General features: G+C 35.6%; 1 protein-coding gene across 1 annotated transcript in view; it reads right to left on the bottom strand.

The window, feature by feature from the left end:
• Nucleotides 1-25,286, bottom strand: part of Hcn1 (hyperpolarization activated cyclic nucleotide gated potassium channel 1) — a 372,019-nt gene that overhangs the window by 24,209 nt on the left and 322,524 nt on the right. The window contains exon 6 of the mRNA XM_074077511.1: nucleotides 24,824-25,064. Within this exon, the coding sequence (XP_073933612.1) occupies nucleotides 24,824-25,064 (241 nt within the window). The remainder of the gene's footprint in view (nucleotides 1-24,823; nucleotides 25,065-25,286) is intronic.

The raw sequence follows: 25,286 nt of genomic DNA, 5'->3' as shown, positions 1-25,286 counted from the left end.
CGCTTATCTCCTCTCCCTTCTACTGTTGCAAATCTATTTTGCCTATATTTACTATTATGTTAAATGGTATCACATTTACCCAATCATCCAAACCATAACAAGTTACCTTTTGTGAAACACCTCTTTCTCTTACTCTCCATAACCAGCAGACTCTAAATTCCACTGATTTGTTTCATGGATTAATATTTTGCTAATCCTATGTTTAGGACTTAGTTTAAATTCTTACAAATGTCTGTTTCTGATGTTTTAACATCCTCCTAGTTGTGTACTAGCTTGCATGAGCCCCTTTGTCAGAATGTTTGCTCCTAAAAGCAAATATTTAAAATGAATTCTTCATTTTAAAAGCCTTCAGTTCTTACTCACTAGCTGTAGGAAGAAATGCCAATCCAATCCTTTGCAAAGACATAGAAGGGCCTTTGTGATTCATATTAGTCTCATCCTCTGCTCCTGACTGCCTCTCACTCCACATTCCAAGCAGTCTCAAGTCTGAAAGAAGTGCTGTATATGCACTTCCTTCAACCTACCACGCTTTCTGGCTCCCCTGCTCTACACTTGCTGCCCCTTTGATCTAGAATCCCCATTCCATAAAGGTCTTTTCAATCCACTACTTCCTACTTACCCTCAGGACTCAAGTTAGGAGTCATGCCCTTTAGAGAGCATTTTCATTTGGCAGAGTCCCCCTTTAGGTTACAATGAACTTTACACCGTTGATTTCTTACATGTTTACATTCTTACACACTTGCTAATTACAGGATATAGTGACTAGCCTTTAAAGTAGGGTCTCAATAAGGCTTGATGAATAAATATTAGTAAAATATATGCTGTTAATGTTCAGTAGATAAATATATTAGTTATAATATAGTCTTTATTTAATTTTAATGACTGATATATAAATTGGTTGAAAATGATTTTACATCAATTGACCAGCTGCAAATACATTAATATGGAAAGTAAAAACAAATAATGAATGAGAAAATTTATTTGTGTATGTGTATAAATAGATGTCATATAATTATATATAACTATATATAATATAGTTCAACACACATAATTGAATGCCTACAAAACTTTGGGCTAGGTAATATGGTTGCATAGGTTAAAGATATCTTATCCAATAGTAGCAAGCAATGATCATTTAATGTACTATAGTCAATACAAAGATAAAAATAAGTTAAGGTTGCTGTAAAATAAGAGAGGAAAAATACATTCACCAGAATGTATAGCTTGCTGGATAAATAAGTGCGAAGAGTAACTTCAAAGTAGGCAAGTGAAGGAAAAGTATAAAAGTTTTGTCACATCTAACTTTAAATGTTACTAGCTATGGCAGGGCACCAGTTGGGTGGCTCAGGCCTATAATTCTAGCTACTGGGGAGGTATCAATCAGGAGGACTGTGATTCAAAACAAGCCCAGGAAATAGTTCATGAGACCCTATCTTGAAAATATTCAACCCATAAAAGGACTAGTGGAGTGGCTCAAGTGGTAGTATGTCAGCCTAGCAAGTGTGAAGCTCTGAGCTCAAATCCCAGTGCCACCTCTTAAACAAATAAAAATGTTGTTTTTCAAAAACAGAGAACAAGAAGGTAAAACAGGTCCTACTTGGGGGCTGGCACCAGTAGGAGGGGGAAGGAATGAATGCGGTAGAAATATTAGGTACTCATGTCTGAAAATGGAAAAGTGAGACCTGTTAAAATTATTACAGTAATGGGGGAAAGGAGAATAAAGGAGAATGAAGGAGGGGTGAATTCAACTATGAGGTATTGTAAGGACGTTGGTAAATGTCACAGTGTTCCCAGAGTACAAGAATAATGATAAAAAGAAAATAAACGTTACCAGTTATGACTTTGACCATATCTTTAGATATCTATCTAAAGAATTTAGAAGAAAATGGTATCTTTTAGAGTTATTCCCAAACCATGGGGGGAATGGAAAGACCCTGAAAGACAGAGTAGTCATCCTATAGAAGATATTAACTTAATGGATACACAGACACATGAATAGGGAGTATTACAATAAATAATTCTGTGTTCACATTCTCACCAAATTTGGTATTTAATAAACACAAACCCAAACACTTTCATGTCAATATCTTTGGATTTTGCTTCCAAGGATTCAATCAACTTGTGGATAGAAAATACTTTTTGAAATTGAGTCTGTACTGAATATGCAAAGCCAATTTTTTCCCATCATCATCCCCCAAATAATATTCTATGAGAACTCTTTGCTCTGCATTTACATTGTATTTGTTATTATAGGTAATCTAGAGATGATTTAATGTATGTGACATGTTGTATATAGGTTATATGTGTAACCTTATATAAACCATTATATAAAATGTGTAGGTCATCTTATATAATGAATTTTACCATCCTTGGATTTTGGTATCCTTGGGAGTCCTACATCACATATGTATATACATATATATCTATTATATAAATAGGCATATACATATCTAAATATGTATATGTATATAATATATTATACATATATGTATGTATACATGTATATATAGAGAGACTATATGTACACATATACATATAAGCATTTATTCCTTACAGCTTGCCTATAAGCTATTATCTCTACTGCTACCCTTAAACTAAAAGCATTCAATTTACCTACTTAAGCCCAAATAACTAGATGGTAAAAGGACGAGCATTTGATTCTTAACTTTTGTGAGAAGATCCATGCTCTACCATGCTACCATGAAAGATACTGGATTGCTCTGATTACAGAGACACTCACATAAAGAAAATAGAATATTTTAATATACAGTAAGCCCTTTCTTTTCCAATGAACGTTTTTGAAATGTCTTACAGACAGAAGATGGCATGCATAGAAATTGCTTTAAAAATGGAAATTAAAAGAAACTAAAACAAAAGTATATTTAGTTGATAGCTAAGTGGGGGCAAAGTGATCCAAAGCATAGCTCTAAGGAGACTTAGCATCTGTGCACTGAAACACTTGTTTTAACAAGTCCAACTATGTTTCCTAACTATGTCAATCCTTTCCCTTGGCTAATGCAGAATCCAGCTTACAGAATATATCAAACTGCAGCTTTCTTGCTGAGAGGAGCTGAACACTGCTTTAATTTCCCAGCTGGGAGCTGGTATTTCATCATGAACCAAGCATATTAAATTGTGTAAATGGAAAGACCACAATGTAGGCCATATGGCAGCTTCTCTTTGCAGAAGAGGAGAGACCTTCAAATCAAGCTGTTAAGTCTGAGAACATTTGATGTCACAATTATTAGTTGGGAGAGATAGGCAGGAGATTTCTTTATCTCTTCTGAGTGTTCTGTCTGCCTTCCCATTCCCTTTAAGAGTGATGGGTCCAAAAGAAAAAACAACAACAACAACAAAAAAGAGTGATGGGTCCATTTAATGTTGGGAAAAAAAAAAAAATCTGGGTCAACCATGAATCTGTTAAACTCTAAGAGAGATCACCAGAAGTTTCCATGTCATAACAGAGGGGAAATGTTACTTTAGAATCAATTTTCCATGTTCACATTTAAGTTACTACCTCTCTTTGGATTATCAGAAATGCTTTTCTGAGGGAAAGAAGCAGAAGTAATTTCATATAATTTACTTACTTAATACAGGCCATTCTTTCTCATTTCCCATCTCTGTGACAAGTTTTATTTAGCTCACAAATGCTCAGATTTTACAACTCAGCTCAGAAGTTACCTCATTGATCCATCCAAACAATTTATGTTGTGGTCCCCTGCATGCCAGCTATTCTAAATGTTGTGTTTATAAAGTAAGTTCCTTATGCTCACGGAACCCACATTCTAGAGAATGAGATGAGAAGCCACAACTAAGTAAGGTAATTTTGAATAATATAGTAAGTCCTATAGAAAGCAAGTTAATGTGATTCAGTGATAATGTATATCTAGACTAATATGTCATCATATATGGAAAACTCTGTTTTATCTTTTGTCAGTACTAGAGTTTGAACTTTGAGTTTTGTGCTTGCAAAGCAGACACTATTACTTGTACTACACCTCCAGTTCATGTGGAAAGCTTTTGATGTCTATTTACATTACTTATTACATGTCTGTTTTATGCTTAGATTTTTCTTCCAGGATTCCCTCCTCATTAGTTCAAAATAAGTGGAAGTTTCTGAAACTTGGATCTCTATGTCTAGCTCCTCATTGAGGTGTTCACAACCTTGTCTTCCCTTCCTACCGTTATGGTAAGTTCAAGTTGAGAATCCTGTAATTATGGCGGCACCATTTCATGTATATATAGAACTCTTTCATGAAAGGGCATATGTATTCCTTTAGAGCCACTGACAGTGGGAACCACACCTCTGTCACAGAATAATCAGTTCTTTCTTTGCTGTGGAGCTCTTCCTTCCCTCCCCTTGGCTACACTTGGGACCTCCAACATTTGATTCAGGCACAAGTGAGCCAACACAGCTAATGTGAAGAAATGAACATCACATCAAAAATATCTTTTTTTAAATGTAATTCTCTGGCCTGGAAATGAAATTTCACATCTCTTGGTGCTATCTCTTTTTCTCATTTTCACTCTTCTCATATCATTATAGACTTCTCACTAGGAAATAAGTGGGAATTAGGTTTATTCTTGGGTTTCCGAAGGTCTGATAGATTTAGACACTTTGGGAACAATAGATATCATTTTGAAGGGTATTACATTTAAACAATTTTATTGAATCTTTTCAGTTTTTAGTTTTTATGGGTATCCATATTTTGGCTTGGTATTCATTTCCATGGTTTTTGAGCAAAATCCCAAGATTGTTACTGAAAAATCAGCCAAAATTAATTATCACCAGTTTGTCGTCTCTTTACAGCTTTATTAACAAAAGGGCTTGCCTCAAAGATATTCCACCTAATGGTGGCAGGAATACTGAGTTTTGTTTCCTAAAATAACCCAAATACTCCATCAAAGTTGCAAGGTAGAAGTCTATATTGACATAAAATCATGATAATTGTGACAAACATGATTCAGAGGGACTCCATAAATCAGAAATGACCAAAGATTCATTAAACAGCATTTTCTGATTATCTTATATACCTATCAGATACTTACCATCATTCCCCAATTTTCTCTCATTACCTAAGTTTTTACTATTTGAGGATAAACCCAAAAGGCAAATTTAAGTTTTTAAAGAACTATATAGTTAAGAAACTGTATAATAGCAGGTTTTGACAACTTTGGATTTTTATTAGGAAGAATTTGGAAAGAGCGATTGGGATCAACATTATAATTTCTCTTTTCAATTTTCAGGTCCCTTATTTGGCATACCTGATATTGTCTATGTAAGATTATTACCTGTATGGAGCATAAATAAGCATTTTGAAATCTGTAATACACTTGCTATAACAATTTCTTCTCCTTATATACCTGATCATATTATAGCTCAACTATAGTATCAACTCTAATAAGAGCACTACTCTCTATCTACAACCCAATAACCTCGTTATGGCTGTGTCCACACAAAGCAAGGAAGTGAGTCTTGGTTCATTTGACATTAGCACTGAATCAATAATGCATTGATAATGGGGTTTTTTTTTAGCTGTATTTCTTGCTTTTATATACAAACACCAGCCCCTTTGCCTATTGCAGTGCCTAACATATACCACAGGCTATGGATCAGCATTTTAGATATGTTGAATTGTTTAACCCTCCAAGCAAACTTAATGAGGTATGAACTACTATTAACACTAGTTTAGATATATGAAAATAGGGCTTTAGAAAAAAATCCATGACATTCCCAATGTCCAACAGCATCTCCAGGACTCTTAATCAATATTCTCCTGTATCTCACCACATTTCAAAGAGCTTCACAGCCTAGCTCCTGAAAATTTCTTTAAAAACATTTTTTTGAGAAAACAGCTGTTTTTTTACCCATCAGAACACAAATCACTTCAAGTGTCACTTGCCTCCATTTCTTTTTATAATGCTACATGGTTGTCCTAGGGAAAACAACCTCAATAAAAATACTACAAACAGCATGCAACCTTTCTTCAAGAATACTGGGGGCTTAGAATAGGCGAGAAGTCATTTTAGATGCTCAGAAAGCTACTAAAATAAAACAAAGACGTTGACAAAACAAATGCACTTCTTCAAATGGCCCCATTCCAACAGAACTCTCATGCAGAAAGGGACTGTAGAGGGTGTCTATCTTAATAATCCAATTTTACAGATGATAACCTCAACTTCCTGGATTAAACAAATTGCGTGGTGACATGTATTTAGGTCCTGTCGACAGCTATGGGACTCAATCCTAACTGTGGATGCTGAGTGTACTGCCAAGTCATGCTGCTTTCTAGTCCTTTTATAGTCTTGATCCTAAAGATGCAAACTAACAATTTAATTTGCAATATTATGAGAGGAAAATAATCATGCAATAAAATATGCACGGCTTCTCAGATATAAGCTTATAAGAGCATGTAGTGCATAGTTAAGTAAAAGCAAACCCGGGTACAGTTATCAGTTTGAGCTATTTGAACCTTCAGACTTGAAGGGAGGTCTAAATTTAAGAGTAAGTGAAAAAGCTGGGCCCGTAATCTAAATTTCTCCACTATTAGCACAGGTGGGAGGCCACATGGCAAAGGAGCAAGCTAGAGATAGAGTTGAAATGAGGACACAGTGAGAAGTCAGCCATCTGTCCACCAGCAATGATGCACATAAAGTAACCGCAGGACATCATTGCCTTCAAATGACCCTGTTCCGACAGTGGATTCCTATGAAAAGTGCTTCACTCATACACAGTGTTGGTTGGGACATTTATCAATAAGACTTTAAGAAAGTGTTAAACTTAAATAACACACAAGGCTAAAAAGTTCAGCGTCTTATAATGTGTATATGTTGACTAGTCTTTAGAATAAAGCTGCTACTTTGAGAAAGTCAAAAATTTTAATTGCTTCCCAAATGTATACTTAATGCCTCAGAAAGTAAGTCTGATTTCTCCCATGGAGAGATGGTTCATATTTCATCTCCCCTCATTCTGCACTGATGGTATTGTATTTAAAAGGTGAAAGGAGGGCAGTAGTATATTAAAAGTTTGAACCTCCGCTCTTTCAGAAGTTTCTGTGCTTGCACACTTTGTGGAAGTAAGTTGCTTTCTCATAGAGACAGTTCCCCCTTGCTTTCTCTCCCAGACTTCACAAATACAATGAAGTAGGATAATGACCCTTAAAGAAGTATCACAACAGAATAATAGTTTGCACAACTTTATCCAAAGAACTCAAAGTATTTTATCAATGTTAGCTCATTAATCACACCCAATGGTGACAGAGGATGAACAGATTTGCCAAAGTAGGACAAGAAGCTCTAAGTCAGCAAAGTTGTACTGAGACTCTAAAAGCAAAGGGCAAGGCTGGAGAGCAAATGAACAGGTATGACAAAAAGAAGGAATCAAAGAAGACTCTTGCTATTTTATTTTTTTCTGTCTTAGTTAATTTAGGCTGCTATAGCAAATTACTATAGATAATGTGACATGTGAACAACAGAGATGTATTTTTCACAAGAGGCTGCAACTATGACATCAGGGTGCCAGTATGGCCAGGTTCCAGTGATTGTCCTCTTTCAGGTTGTAGACTTTCCATTTCTTTGTATCCTTATATTATAGAAAAAGAGATAGCTAGCCCTATCTATAAGTGTATCCTTATCTATAAGTGTATTAATCACAGTCATGAGTGATTCACTTTCATGACTTAATTACCTCTTAAATGCTCCACCTTCCATGTGCCATCACACTAGGATTAGAAGTTAAATATCAAATATAAGGGGAAGACACATGTGCCTCTTCAGTTCAGCAATACAGGCCTATTTTTGCTAAAGTGAATGTTTCTCCCACTTGAAAATACAGACAGGAAGATCCAAGATGGCAACTAGAGGGGAGGAAGCAGACAGCATGAGCTCTGTAAATCAAAAATCTCACTGAGATGCTGAACCCAAGCCCATACAAAGCTTTTCCATGCCATGTTACACTGAGAAACCAGGAGGGTTCCCTCGCTGCCAGACGCTGGCTCCAAACCTTCTTGGGAGATGCAACAGGTGAGCAAATAAGCAGCATGCGGTATTCCCATAGCCACCAGCCACCCCTGGGATAAACCAGCATAGCCCCCTGGACAGTCTGACCCCCACCCCACAAAAAAAAAGCAAAAAAATTGAATAATAAACAAGGAACTGAAAAGGACACCCAGCAGAGAGGGTGGGATATTTTGAGTGCACCAGAGAAGGAGGGAGAAGCAAGGAGCTGGTCCCCATGTGAACTTTCAGTAAACAAAGCCTGTAAAAGTAGCCAGCTGACAGTCGCTGCCTGAAATAGGGCAGATAGCAGTTCACAAAGCTGTCTTCTGACCCAAACACCTGGCAAGACTACAACAAAGCTACTGCTTAAATACCAACACCAGGACTGGATGCTGAAGGAGTAACATCAGAACTACTAAGACCAAAACTGCATTGTTCCTGAACCTGTAATTTGTTTTTTCTTTTTTCTTTTTTCTCTTTCTCTCTAAGTCCTTGTCTTGTTCACTGTTGGTTAGTACATCATCTTTGACTATTGATTTCTTTTGTTCCCTATTAGTTTTTTCTTCCTTTCCTTTCTTTTTCTTCTTTCTCTTTCTTTTTTGGTCTTATTACATTTACTACTGTAAGTTAGGTAATACTAAATTACACACAGAACAAGGACAGAAACAGCACCAAGTGGAATGATGGGTAGATGAAAAAGGGATGGAAACCATACTCCGCACAAAATAAATTAGTACAGAGGGAAATGAAGAAAATGGATACTCACTTCCAGACCCCCAAAAAACAAAGATAGACTATCCCAAGGAACCTAACAAAGTCCACAAGAAGACCCTAAAAGAAGAAATCCTATAAGAAATCACTGAGAATTTCATGGAGATGTTACAAGACAAGGTCAACCAAAGCGTACAGGAGGCACTCAAGAAATTCCAGGGCAAGAAAAATAAAGAATATGAGAAGACACAAAAACAAGTAAGTTAACTCATAGGAGCCCTAAACAAATATCAAAATGAAACATAGATCACCAGAAATAGAGAGACAAATGAACTAAGGTAAAAAATTAACAATATTAAAGATGAGTGACCCATGATATGAAAAATCTCAGAAAAAAAAATGAAATGGAAATACAAAACACAATGGAAGACCACTTGAGCAGACTAAAACAAGCAGAAAAGAGAATCTCAGAACTTGAAGATTAAATGGAAATTAAAGGAAAAACTGAAGAACTATGACTCAAACAACTCAAAACCTATGAAAGGAATATGCACAAACTCACTGACTCCATCAAAAGACCAAACCTGAGAGTCACGGGTATTAAAGAAAGAGAAGAGGTGCAAGAAAAAGGAACTCACAACAAATAATAAGAGAAAATTTCCCAAATCTACAGAAAACTATGCCTATTCAGGTACAGGAAGCCTCCAGGACACCAAACAGACCTGACCAAAATAGAACTACTCCATGACATATTAGCATTAAAACAACAAGCAGAGAGAATAGAGAAAGAATACTGAAGGCTGTAAGAGAGGAAAAACAAATAACATACAAAGGTAAACGCATCAAAATCACAGCAGATTTCTCAATGGAAACCTTAAAAGAAAGAAGAGCATGGAGTGAGGTATTCTGGGCACTGAATGAAAATAACTTCAACCCTAGGATACTCTACCTAGCAAAACTATCATTCAAAATAGATGGAGCAATAAAAGTCTTCCATAATAAGCTGAAGCTACAACAATATATGACCACCAAGCCATCACTACAAAAGATTCTTCAAAGAATCCTGCACACAGAAACTGAAAGCATACAAAACCATGAGAGGACAGGCAGTACCAAACTACAGGAGAAGAAAAGGCAAGGAATCAGAGAGTAACACTGATTTAGCTGCACACAATCAAACCCTTAAACAACAAAGACAACCAAATGACAGGAATCACCATGTACCTAGCAATACTAACACTGAATGTTAATGGACTAAATTCTTCCATCAAAAGACACCATTTGGCAAATGGGATTGAAAAGGAAGATCCAACAGTTTGTTGCTTACAAGAGACCCATCTCATAGACAGAAACAAGCACTGGCTGAGGGTGAAAGGCTGGAAGAAGATTTACCAAACCAATGGCCACTGAAAACAGGCAGAGGTAGGAATACTTACCTTGGACTAAGTAGACTTCAAACTTACATTGATCAAATGAGATAAAAAAGGACATTCCATACTAATAAAAGGGGAAATACACCAAAAGGAAATAACAACTATCAACTTATATGCACCCAACGTCAATTTACCCAATTTCATCAAACATACTCTGAAGGACCTAAAAACATATAAAAACTCCAACATAGTGGTAGTGGGAGACCTTAATACCCCCCCATCACCAATAGATAGGTCATCCAAAAAAAAAATCTGTAAAGAAATCCTAGATCTAAATCACACCATAGATCAAATGGACCTAGCCAATGTTTACAGAATATTTCATGGAACTTCTGCACAATATACATTCTTCTCAGCAGCCTATGGAACTTACTCCAAAATTGATTGTGACTTAGGGCAGAAAGCAAGCCTCAGCAAATTTAAGAAAACAGAAACAATCCCATACATTCTTTCTGATCACAATGCATTAAAACTAGAACGTAACAACAAACGCAACAGTAAAAAACATGCAAACAGTTGGGAGCTGAACAACACATTGCTCAATGATCAGTGGATCATTGATGAAATAAAAGAGGAAATTAAAAGGTTCTTGGAAGTTAATGAAAATGAAAACACGACCTACCAGAACCTATGGAACATGGGAAAGGCAGCCTTCAGAGGAAAGTTTATAGCCATGAGTGCATACATTAAAAGGACAGAAAGATCTCAAATCAATGATCTAATGCTACATGTCAAACTAGAAAAACAAGAATAAGCAAAACACAAAACAAACAGAAAGAGAGATATAATAAAAATAAAGGCTGAAATAAATGAAATAGAAACAAAAAAAAGAACAAAGAATCAATGAAACAGATGTTGGGTCATTGGAAAAAAAAAAAAAAAAAACAAGATTGACAGACCCCTGGCAAACCTGAGTAAAATGAGGAGAAAAAAACCCCAAATCAGTAAAATCAGAAATGCAAAAGGGGTGATAACAATAAACACCACAGAAATCCAGGAAATCGTCAGAGATTACTTCGAGAACCTATATTATAATAAATTTGAAAGTCTTCAATAAATGGGCAGATTTCTATATACTTATGACTATCCAAAATTGAACCAAGAGGACATTAATCACTTGAATAGATCTATAACACAAAATGATATTGAAGCAGCAATAGTCTCCCAAAAAAGAAAAGACCAGGACCTAATGGATTCTCTGCTGAATTCTATCATACCTTTAAAGAAGAACTAATACTAAGTCTCCTTAAACTGTTACATGAAATACAAAGGGAAGGAAAACTGCCTAACTTATTTTATGAAGCCAGTATTACCAGGCAAAGGAGAACTATAAGCCAATCTCCTTAATGAACATTGATGCAAAAATCCTCAACAAAATAATGGCAAACTGAAATCAACAACACATCAAAAAGATTATTCACCATGATCAAGTAGGCTTCATCCCAGGATTGCAGGGGTGGTTCAACATATGAAAATCAATAAACATAATAAACCAGATATGGTTTATTACATACATTACACTACTTTAGTGTAACATTCAAGAATTTATTATTTCCAATAGCTTAACTAACTTCAAAACCTTCATTCAACTTACCACTTTTAACATTTCCAGATCACTTTACTGTTCTACCTCCAACAATTTTTCTACCTCATAAAGATCTATAGTTCATTAACTCTACTTATTTTTCACTATTCACTACCTTTGTAAATGAACTAAGAGTTCTTAGTTTGTCGCTATGTTAGTCACCTTATGAATACATCATATTCTCAGTATGTCCACCAGTTGTCTTTTCTGGACACCACTTTGAGCTCATATTTTAATAACTCTATCAACCATTCTCTTTGCCCTACCAATACTTGCACTGCTTTGGTCCTAAAACTCATCAACGCTGCTTATATTACATCTCTTTCACATCATTAAATGGCTAATTGTCTCCTTTTGGTTTTATGCCCAGCCTTTCATTAACCTGTTATACTATTGCTTGTCATGACATTCATTACTATGTGGAACTACTTCATATATTCATTGTTTTAAAAAATTACTGCAGAGGATTCCAAGATGGCAGCTAGAGGGAGGAAGCAGAAAGTGAGCCTCCTATAGTGAAATCTTGGAAAGACGCTGGAGACACACTTTGCAGGCATAATCACTGAGAAGAGGCATAACTTTGACCCCTCCACACTTCCAGCCAGCACAGAGAATCTCCACTTTATGTTAAACAGAGAAACCAGGAGGGCCCCCAGGCCGCCAGTTGCCCGCGCCCAGATGGCTTGGGAAGACGTGGACCAGGTGAGCTTCATGGTACCGCGGTACTCCCACAGGCAAGCTTGGGCCAGAGCAGCATAACCCCCTGGACAGACCAACCTCCACCCAGGGAAAAAAGAGAAACTGAGTAATAAGCAATAAGAACAATAAAGCCACGTGGTAGAGAGGGTGGGGCACACTGAGCACAGAAGATTGGGGAAAGGGAATCCTTCCCATGACTGTAATTAAACAAGCTGGGCAGGCACGTGAGGCTCTGGCGGGAGCTGGGGCGCACGCCCAGCAACCAGAAGAGGTAAAGCTTGTGAGAGTGGCGGAGGGAGGAAAACTCCACAGGAGAGGAGGGAAGACCTACTTCCCACGTGAGCTGTAAGCAAACATAGTAGCTGGCAGGAACAGGCAGCACCACTCAGTAATCAGGAGCAGGAAAGCTTGTGAAAGTGACAGTGGGAGGAGAACTGCACAGGAGACGGGGGAAGACTTACTTCCCACATGAACTGTAAATAAACATGCAGGCCCAAGAATGCGAGTGCAGTGTCACCTTTCCCAGTGTGCTTGGAAAGGGGAAAGCTTGTAGCAGAGGCTCCCGCACAGGAGAACTCTGATCAAGCAAAGCCTGTGTGGCCAGGTGAGTGCTAAGCTCACCCCTGAGATCTGCATAAATAATGCCGCCAGCAACACCAAGTTGACAGCAGTGGGCAGGTAGACCACAGCTGCAGATACCATTCTCAGAACTGTCTCCAGACTCTTTTTTTCTTTGTCTCCCTACCCGTGATGAGAGAACAACCAAATTACACCTGCAAGCTGAAAAACTTACTGAAATTGTATTGCATTTGAACTTGGGACACTTGGTGGGGTTTTTTTTTGTGCGTGTGTGTAGTTTTGTTCTACTTTATGCGTCCCCTTTGATGAGACAACTACAGAACAACATCTGAGGCACCATCTCCAGGACTGGAGACTGAGATGGACACCCAAATTATTAAGACTGAAACTTCATTGCATTTGAACTTGGAGGTTTTTTTGTTTTTTAAAAATTTTCTATTTTTTCATTTTATTTTAATACATTTTTATATATAGATTTTTCTTTCATTTACTTATTTTTTATTTTTATTCTTATCTTTATTTTTTTTATTTTTGATTTTCAATCCTCTCTCTGTCTCTCTAATGTCTGTTCAGCTTACTGTCAATTAGTACACTAAAGCTCCCTGTTTATACCTTTGAAACCTTCTTGTCTGATACCTTGTTCTCTTTTCTCCTTCAAGTCTGTGTATTTGTTTCTCCCATTTCTTTAACTTCTTGCTTTCCATCTCAGCTCACCCTTCCATTCTAAATATTACCATTGTTATTATTGCAAGCTAGAAAATACTTAATTGCACACAGTACAGGGACAGTAACAACACTAAAGACAATGACGGGAAGACAGAAAAAACAGGGAAACCAGTTTCCCCACAGCAAAAAATTAGTACAGGAACCAGAGGGGAATGAAGAAAACAGGTACTCAGATCCAGACTCCAACAAAACGAAGATAAACTATGCCAAAGGATCCAATGAAGCCCACAAGAATAATTTAAAAGAAGACATATTACAGGTACTCAATGAGAATTTTATAGAGATGATTCTGGATAGGGTCAACCAAAATGTACAGGAGACACTCAAGAAATTCCAAGAAAACAAAAATAGAGAATTTGAAAAAGCAAAAGAAGAAATAAAGGAAACCATAGAAACACTGTATAAACACCAAAGTGAAAGAGAGAACAGGATGAATAAACAGATAAATGAACTCAGGACAAAAATAGACATTAAAGAGGAAACCAGCCAGGATATGGAAAACCTCAGAAAAAAGAACAAAACAGAACTGCAAAACAAAACGGAAGGCCAATCCAGCAGAATAGAACAAACAGAAGACAGAATCTCAGAACTTGAAGATGAAATGGTAATTAAAGGAAAAACTGAAGAACTATTAATTAAACAACTCAAGACCTGTGAAAAGAAAATGCAAGAACTCACTGACTCCATCAAAAGATCAAACTTGAGAATCATGGGCATCAAAGAAGGAGAAGAGGTGCAAGCAAAGGGAATGCGTAATATATTCAACAAAATAATAATGGAAAATTTCCCAAATCTAGAGAAAGATATTCCCATACAGATGCAAGAAGTCTCCAGGACACCAAACAGACCAGATCAAAATAGAACTACCCCACGACATATCATCATTAAAAAACAAGTTCAGAAACTAAGGAAAGAATATTGAAGGCTGTAAGAGAGAAAAAACAAGTAACATACAAAGGTAAAGCCATCAAAATCAAAGCAGACTTCTCAACAGAAACATTACAAACAAGAAGAGTGTGGGGTGAGATCTTCCAAGCACTGAATGAAAACAACTTCAACCCCAGGATACTCTACACAGCAAAACTATCAATCAAAATAGACGGAGCAATAAAAGTCTTCCATGAAAAGCAGAAACTAAAACAATATGTGACCACAAAGCCACCACTACAAAGGATTCTTCAAGGGATTCTGCACACAGAAAGTGAAACCCAACTTAACCAAGAAAAGACAAGCGTCACCAAACCACAGGAAAAGAAAAAGAAAGACAGTAGAGAGTAACCTCAACTTAGGTACACACAATCAAACCTTCAAACAACTAAGACAACTAAATGACAGGAATCACCACATACCTATCAGTACTAATGCTTAACGTTAACAGACTTAACACACCCATCAAAAGGCACCGCTTGACGAAATGGATTAAAAAGGAAGATCCAACAATTTGCTGCTTACAGGAGACCCATCTCACCGACAGAAATAATCATAGGCTAAGGAGAAAGGCTGGAAGAAGATTTACCAAGCCAATGGCCCCGAAAACAGGCAGGAGTAGCAATACTTACCTCTGACAAAGTAGACTTCAAACCTACATTGATCAAAGGAGACAAAGAAGGACATTCCATACTAATAAAAGGGGAAATATACAAAAAGGAAATAATAATTATCAACCTGTATGCACCCAATGTCAACGCACCCAATTTCATCAAACATACCCTGAAAGACGTAAAAGCATATATAAACGCCAACACAGTGGTTGTGGGAGACTTTAACACCCCACTATCATCAATAGATAGGTCATCCAAACAAAAAATCAATAAAGAAATCCAAGATCTAAAATATGCAATAGATCAAATAGACGTGGTTGATGTCTACAGAACATTTCATCCAACTTCTACACAATATACATTCTTTTCAGCAGCCCATGGAACCTTCTCCAAAATAGATCATATCCTAGGGCACAAAGCAAGTCTCAGCAAATATAAGAAAATAGAAATTATACCATGCATACTATCTGATCACAATGCAGTAAAAGTAGAATTCAACAACAAAAGAAAAACAAAAAACATGCAAACAGCTGGAAACTAAATAACTCATTACTTAATGAAGAATGGATCATCCATGAAATAAAAGAGGAAATTTAAAAGTTCCTGGAAGTCAATGAAAATGAAAACACAACCTACCAGAACCTATGGGACACAGCTAAGGCAGTCCTGAGAGGAAAGTTTATAGCCATGAGTGCATATATTAAAAAGACTAAAAGATCCCAAATCAATGACCTAATGATACATCTCAAACTCCTAGAAAAACAAGAACAAGCAAATCCCAAAACAAATAGGAGAGAAATAATAAAAACAAGAGCTGAAATCAATGAAATAGAAACCTAAAAAACCATACAAAGAATTAATGAAACAAAAAGTTGGTTCTTTGAAAAAATAAACAAGATTGACAGACCCCTGGCAAACCAGACTAACATTAGGAGAGAAAAAACCCAAATTAGTAGAATCAGGAATGCAAAAGGGGAGATAACAACAAACACCATGGAAGTCCAGGAAATCATCAGACTACTTTGAGAACTTTATTCAAATAAATTTGAAAATTTTAATGAAATGGACAGATTTCTAGATACTTATGACCATCCAAAACTGAACCAAGAGGAAATTAATCACCTGAATAGATCTATAACACAAAATGAAATTGAAGCAGCAATCAAGAGTCTCCCCAAAAAGAAAAGTCCAGTACCTGATGGATTCTCTGCTGAATTCTATCAGACCTTTAAAGAAGAACTGATACTAACCCTCCTTAATCTGTTCCATGAAATAGAAAGGGAAGGAAAACTGCCAAACACATTTTATGAAGCCAGTATTACACTTATCCCAAAACCAGGCAAAGACACCTCCAAAAAGGAGAACTATAGGCCAATCTCCTTAATGAACATTGACGCAAAAATCTTCAACAAAATAATGGCAAACCGAATTCAACAACACATCAAAAAGATTATTCACCATGAAGGAGGCTTCATCCCAGGGATGCAGGGGTGGTTCAACATACGAACATCAATAAACGTAATAAACCACATTAACAGAAGCAAAGACAAAAACCACTTCATCATCTCAATAGATGCAGAAAAAGCCTTTGATAAGATCCAACACCATTTCATGATAAAAGCTCTAAGAAAACTAATAGAAGGAAAGTACCTCAACATTATAAAAGCTATATATGACAAACCTACAGCCAGCATTATACTTAACGGAGAAAAATTGAAACCATTCCCTCTAAAATCAGGAACCAGACAAGGATGCCCACTATCTCCACTATCTCCACTCCTATTCAACATAGTACTGGAATCCCTAGACAGAGCAGTTAGGCAAGAAGAAGGAATAAAAGGAATACAAATAGGTAAAGAAACTGTCAAAATATCCCTATTGGCAGATGACATGATCCTATACCCTAAAGACTCAAAAAACTCTACTCAGAAGCTTCTAGACATCATCAATAGCTATAGCAAGGTAGCAGGATATAAAATCAACATAGAAAAATCATTAGCATTTCTATACACTAACAATGAGCAAACTGAAAAAGAATGTATATAAACAATTCCATTTACAATAGCCTCAAAAAAAATCAAATACCTAGGTATAACCCTATCAAAAGATGTGAATGACCTCTACAAGGAAAACTATAAACTTCTGAAGAAAGAGATTGAGGAAGACTATAGAAAATGGAGAGATCTCCCATGCTCATGGATTGGTAGAATCAACATAGTAAAAATGTCGATACTCTCAAAAGTAATCTACATGTTTAATGCAATTTCCATCAAAATTCCAATGACATTCATTAAAGAGATCAAAAAATCTACTGTGAAATTTATATGGAAACACACAAAGCCACGAATAGCCAAGGCAATACTCAGTCAAAAGAACAATGCTGGAGGTATCATGAAACCTGACTTCAAACTATATTACAAAGCAATAACAATAAAAACAGCATGGTACTGGCACAAAAACAGACATGAAGACCAGTGGAACAGAACAGAGGACCCATATTTGAAGCCACAAAAGTATAACCAACTGTCTTTGACAAAGGAGCTAAAAATATACGATGGAGAAAGAGCAGCCTCTTCAACAAAAACTGCTGGGAAAACTGGTTAGCAGTCTGCAAAAAACTGAAACTAGATCCATGTATATCACCCTATACCAAGATTAACTCAAAATGGATCAAGGATCTTAATATCAGACCACAAACTCTAAAGTTGATACAGGAAAGAGTAGGAAATACTCTGGAGTTAGTAAGTATAGGTAAGAACTTTCTCAACAAAACCCCAGAGCACAACAACTAAGAGATAGCATAGATAAATGGGACCTCATAAAACTAAAAAGCTTCTGTTCATCAAAAGAAATGGTCTCTAAACTGAAGAGAACACCCACAGAGTGGGAGAAAATATTTGCCAGCTGTACATCAGACAAAGGACTGATAACCAGAATATATAGGGAACTTAAAAAACTAAATTCTCCCAAAACTAATGAACCAATAAAGAAATGGGCAAGTGAACTAAACAGAACTTTCTCAAAAGAAGAAATTCAAATGGCCAAAAAAACACATGAAAAAATGCTCACCATCTCTAGCAATAAAGGAAATGCAAAATAAAACTACACTAAGATTCCACTTCACCCCTGTTAGAATAGCCATCATTAGCAACACCACCAACAACAGGTGTTGGCGAAGATGCGGGGAAAAAGGAACCCTCTTACACTGTTGGTGGGAATGTAAACTAGTACAACCACTCTGGAAAAAAATTTGGAGGCTACTTAAAAATCTAGACATTGATCTACCATTTGATCCAGCAATACCACTCTTGGGGATATACCCAAGACTATAGAAAGTGGAGAGATCTCCCATGCTCGTGGATTGGTAGAATCCAGAGGCACCTGCACACCCATGTTTATTGTGGCACTTTTCACAATAGCCAAGTTATGGAAACAGCCAAGATGCCCCACCACGGATGAATGGATTAAGAAAATGTGGTATCTATACACAATGGAATTTTATGCAGCCGTGAAGAAGAAAGAAATGTTATCATTCGCTGGTAAATGGATGGAATTGGAGAAAATCATTCTGAGTGAGGTTAGCCTGGCCCAAAAGACCAAAAATCGTATGTTCTCCCTCATATGTGGACATTAGATCAAGGGCAAACACAACAAGGGGATTGGACTTTGAGCACATGATAAAAGCAAGAGCACACAAGGGAGGGGTGAGGATAGGTAAGACACCTAAAAAATTAGCTAGCATTTCTTGCCCTTAACATAGAGAAACTAAAGCAGATACCTTAAAAGCAACTGAGGCCAATAGGAAAAGGGGACTGGAAACTAGAGAAAAGGTGAGATCAAAAAGAATTAACCTAGAAGGTAACACACATGCACAGGAAATTATTGTGAATCAACTCCATGTATAGCTATCCTTATCTCAACCAGCAAAAACCCTTGTTCCTTCCTATTATGGCTTATACTCTCTCTACAACAAAATTAGAAATAAGGGGAAAATAGTTTCTGCTGGATATTGAGGGGGTGGCAGGGAGAGGGAGGGGGCAGAGTGGGTGGTAAGGGAGGGGGTGGGGGCAGGGGGGAGAAATGACCCAAGCCTTGTATGCACATATGAATAATAAAATAAAATAATAATAAAAAAAATTTCTGCATATCTCCCCAATAATATATAATATCCAGGATTACTAGGATTTTATTTTATGTCAAATAGGTCAAATATTTAGAATACTGCCTGTGGCATTGAAGATTTTCAACCATTTGTTTGTTGAAGGAAGAAAGAAAGGAAAGAACGAAGGAATATAATGTTTGCCAGCCACCTTTCTGAGATAAATGAACTCTCAGAAATTGCTATGGTTTGAATATACCCCCCACCAAGTTCATGCGTTGGAAATAACTGCCATTGCAAAAATGTCTGGACGAGAGGTCTAACAAAAGTTGATTAAGTCATGAGGGCTCTGCCCTGATGGGTTTAATGTCTTTTATCATTGCTAAGAGTGGAAGTGAAATAAAATTGAGTTTGGTCCTCTTTTGCTTCTCTGTATCTCTTTCCTGGATATGTTATCTTACATTCCTGCCTTCTGCTGCAGGAAAGCACAGCAAGAAAACCCTCCCCACAGGCCAGCACCTTGATATTGGACTTCCCTGCATTCAGACTTGTGATAGAAAATTTCTGTTCTCCATAAACTACCTAGTCTATGGTATTCTCTTTAACAGCACAAAATAGATGAAGGCAGGGATATTCAGGGTTTAACATGAAATAACAAAGTTCTGAAAAATTAGGAGATTTCTAAAAACATAAGTGTAGAGGAGAAATAATAGCCTTTTATACCATTCTAGGTAAAGTCTCCCTACAAATTGTCTTCATCCTATTATTACAACAAATTAGAACTATTTTTGCAATGCAATAGGAACTAAACTGAAATAGCTGTTATATTTAATGAATTAATTATCATAAATAAAACTAAATATACTTTTCTCACACTAGCCACATTTCAAATGCTCAATAGCTAAATATAGTGAGTGGCTACCTTATTGAACAGTGTTGAATATAGTCCATTTCCACCACTATAGAAAGCTACTGGACAGCATCAATCTAGATTGTATTATTTTATTCTAAACTATACGATTTGATCCCTAACATTGTGAGATTAATTCAAAATTAGAAGGCAATTCAAAAAGTCTTAACTATGAATTTCTAAGAAATAGATAATACCTTGTGTTTTATTTAGTTTAATTTGTAATTTGTCTTCATTTGTATTGATTGCCTATATTGAGATTAAAACAGAGAAACAGAGTTTAACACAGGATAATACTAAATTTATTGGGATGGTTGACTACTTTTAAATTTATGGGTCAAAGTGAATAAAGAAAATATATAAATTAAGTGTAGAGATGAGAAAAATCTGTTCATCCATCCACCCAGCTATCAATCTATTCCTTCATTGTATAAGTTTTTAGTAAGTATTGTTGAAGGATCATATGTCCTACTTTGGTATTGTAGGTTTCAATTTGAAAAAAAAATTGTCAAAACTCAGAAAATACATAATGTAATATGAAAGATTAGCATACAAAATAATAATGTAAATAATTCAATAATAGGTTAAGTGCAAAGGCACAAAGAGAAAATCATTTACTTACCTGAGGGTAGATGGAAAAGATAGCACATGAGTGATTATTTAAAAAGATGAGAAACATGTCATACTGAAAACACTAGAGAAGTATTTTTAAAAGCAATGAGATCTTGTCTCTACAAAGATTTATGGTATGCAAATTTAAAAAGTAATGTAGGAGTCAGAAAATCTCAGGATGAAATGCAGATTATGATGGAAGAATACAAATACATTACAACTCTATGAAACAGTCTTATGGAGATGGGTGGAATAATAAAACTCCAATCTGAGTCCCTTTGGAAATCAGTGTCAAAAATACCTGTACATAAGACTTGGACTCTAACTGATAATGTTGTTTCCCATGGACTGCAGATTATGAAATAACTATACACATATACTAGAACTGACTGGGTCTTGCTGCTGAGGGATGAGTTACAAATAAGCAAGAAGGAGTCTAGAATATTCCACATGATAATGGACTAAAGTTGGAGACGTTAGTATGAACACTTATTTAGCTATATATAGATCCAGATGTTTATACATACAAATATATTTATATCTATACAGGATAATGTGTAGTATGTTTGTGTATGTAAGTTTGTTTTGTTAGTTGAGAGGGTTTAGCTATGACAGCCCTGTTGGAATGAGCAAAGGTACTATCTAAATCTTGATTTCAAAATACCATCATGCAGTGAGATTATCAAGGGACCCCTCAGAAAAGGGTGATTCAGAACAGGATAAGAAGTAAACAACATGAGCCAGAAGCATACTGTTGATGCAGGAAGTGTGAAAAAAATCTAAAAAACAAAAACGAAAAACAGCACATACTTGCAATAATGGAAATATTTCAAAGGGACACAAGGGTCAAGTGAGAGAAGTCTTAATGACCAAAGATGGAACAATCTGAGCAATGTGATTAAAAAGTAATATCGGATTATAATTCATATTCTGATATAAAATTTTGACTAAGTAATAATGGATAAGAATAAATAAAGTTTCTGTTCAGAATAATGTATGCAATGCTCTGTCCTTAAAGGAGTGCAGTAATACTCCCTATTCCCTAAGTGTGGTCTATATGCAGTTAGAATCTTCCAAAGAGCACAATATGGAATGATTGGGGAAGGCAAAGTGACTTTAAAGGAGAAGGCTGACAAACCCTACCTGAAGCCAGGTGATCTAGGTTAATACCAACAGTGAAAAGGAATGTTGATAGCATTGCTTGTCCTAGACTTGATGTAATCAGAATGATTCTTTACATCTGTGATCTTCCTCACACGACACATTAACACAATCTAATAATGAAAAACCATCAATCAAATCCCAAGTGTCAAACATTCTATGGGATATATTGTCAGTTCTCCTCAAAACTGCACATTCATTAAAATAAAAGAAAGTCTAAAATATGCAAACAATCAAGAGCAGCCTAAGAGGATATTATTACCAAATGCAATGTGGTATTATGGATAAGATCTTAAACACATAAAATGATGCTGGGTAAGAACTGATTGGGAAAATCTGACTAAAAATATATTTTTATCTACTACCTTAATGATGTAGCAGTATTGATTTATTAATTTTTCTAAATATTCCATATGTTTTTATGGAAGTTCTCATTATAATCTTTGCCATGATTTTTAAAAATACAAAACTGTCCTAAAATTAAAAAAAAAACAAATTGACATTTTATCAAGAGGAAAAAGGAGCCCATATGTTAGTATCTCTGTCAAAATGAAAGATTATTTGGAATCATGTTTTTTCCTAATGTTTAGATCTCAACTCCTCTTAATAATTACATCAGAAAGTCTCAGGTATGACTCTGGCCCAGGCATAAGATTTTTAAAACTTCCCAAGAAACTGTATTGTCTACTCAATATTATGAACAATTAGGTTAAATAAATTGGATGATTACTCTTAAAGAAGTAGAAAACATGAGTATTACAGTAACTGAAGAAGACAGGTAACAGGTGATTGTTTAAACTTCTCTAAAATATAGAGAAGAAAATATATTTTCCTTTTTAAGTTTTATTTTTTTCTAAGTGGTAAGCAAAATCTAGTATATAAAGTGATCTAGAGGATCACAAAACTTACTACCAAAGCAACAAAATTACTTATTTTCATTATATTAAAAATGATGGAGGGAGTAAAGTCAAGTATGATATATTTGATACATAATAAGAGCTTTTATAAATGCCACAATGTACTACCAGCACATAAAAAAATTAGGAAAAAAAGTTTCCAAAGTAGAAAAAAAAGATGCAGCAAGAAAAACATGAGTTTTATACCAGAAATGCTCCTGTGGTCCAACACAATGACATTCACTGAGGTAACTGAGTTTATTAACAGTTTTGCCCACATATATCCAGGGAGGCACACATGCATTCCACTCTTTGCATAAAAATCTTAGACATCCTACCAAACATAGCTGCACAGTAATTAAAAGTTCCTTTGAGTTCACAAAACATATGTCAACCTTCCAAGTCTATTCTTTACACATAACGGCATTTAGAAAATTTCTTTCCAAGTTTTTCTTCACCACATTTATCATCTCCCCAAATCGCCTGAGAGACATGTTCCCCCACCAACCTATCTCCAAGCCTGTCTTATACAAGTATACTTTTATTTTTTACCCCATCAGATTTTAATTACTTCCTTTTTCTTTTTCTCCACTCAAACATTAATTCTCTGCTCTTTTTATGGTAGAGTTTGATAGGCTCTTGGCTTTTTTTAAACTTTTTTCTTTGTACAATACACATAAAGGCTAAGGTTCTGATGAGACATCAGAGAAACATTCTGACAAGAAAGAAGAGTGGGAAGAAATGGAAAGCTAGAAAAAATTGTCCTTAATGGGTGAGCAGAAAGTTCAGGAAGCTAATTAATTTGAGTTAATATGTGTTCCTCAGCCATACAGATTAATGGGTAACTTTATGCTTGTTTTGATAAATCATCAAAAATCTTTTAATAAAACTCAAAACCATTTCAAATAAATATAATTTAACTATAAGTGAAGGAAATTTCTTAAACTTGACATTTTTTTTCTCTTTTTTATTAGTATATTAATTGTACAGTGGAGTTTTTGTGGTATTTCCATATATGTATATAATGTAGTTAGATAGAATTCACCCCTTCTGTTACTCTTGTCTCTTCTTCTCCCTTTACAAAGCAATGTTATTATTCTATTTTCAGACATATTATTAAAGAAATATTTAAAACTTTAAAATCCTCGGTTAGTAGACATGGAAAAATTGCCTTTTGGAGGAGACATTATAGAATCTTAGTAAGATTCTATACTCAAAATATAGTACTCAAAAATATGCTTTGGATGCAATAATACTATAACAAAAATGTAAGGAAAGTATGTACATAATAAAACAAAGCAAATTGTAATTATAAAGAAGCAGAAATATTAATGTGGTAAGAGTAATCAAAATAGAGGAAAATACAGAAACCATTTCTAGAGTTTTTCCTGTGCAAAACCCTGCTGAGTACACAAACATCTATAATTCCTTAAGGAGAAGACAGACAAATTGAAATGAGTAGTGAAGTTCAGAATGATGCACTATGATATGAACATAGTAGAAAGAGAATCATTCCTGTCATATAGAAAAGCAAAGAACATAACAGACCATAAAATAAAATCTGGGTCTCCAAAAACTATCGTGGGGAGAGCTATCCAACCTCTGGGGACTTCTTTGTGAAGAAAAAATATACTTTCCATATGATTTTAAGCCATCATTTTTAGTTTCTGGTAAAGAGGTTGCAACAACAGCCCAATCAACATGATAGCAAATGCGCATGCATTGAAACTATAACACTGAAATATGAAAACACCATAAATACTTTATCAGAATTTGTATACAAATTCATATTCAAAAGCAACAAATCATCATTCTGACTTCTACAAAAATTTAAAGAGGACAAATAGATGAAATCTAAGCTGTATTTACTAACCTCCAAAGTAAGAGCCATCTGTTAGCTTCATTTCTTTACTGGATTTTGTAATGACACCAGCAACACCATGTTGAATGAAATACATTTTTTTCCCCACAGCTCCTTCTCGAATGATATAATCTCCAGGTTGAAACACCTCAAATCTCAACTTGCTCAGCATGGCAGTCACGAAATTTGGATCCGCATTAGCAAAGAGAGGCATTGTAGCCACCAGTTTTCGACAGTTGAAGTTGACTATCTCCTAAAGATGGCAAGAGTAAATGAATGTTAAAGAACATATTAACCATATATGATGCTTAAAAATATACACCATAATAGTGGAGCTTCAATTTATAATAAAAATATATGAATTCTAATAATCTACATATCTCAGCAAAGTCAGAGATTGTGTTTTATTTTTGTGTTGAAATTTTGTATTCCTGTACCTAGAGTAGTAGATTCATATAGTAAACATTTAATAAAT

Source organism: Castor canadensis, chromosome 6 (assembly GCF_047511655.1).
Source record: "Castor canadensis chromosome 6, mCasCan1.hap1v2, whole genome shotgun sequence".
NCBI lineage: Eukaryota > Metazoa > Chordata > Mammalia > Rodentia > Castoridae > Castor > Castor canadensis.
This window is presented reverse-complemented; position numbering and strand designations above follow the sequence as displayed.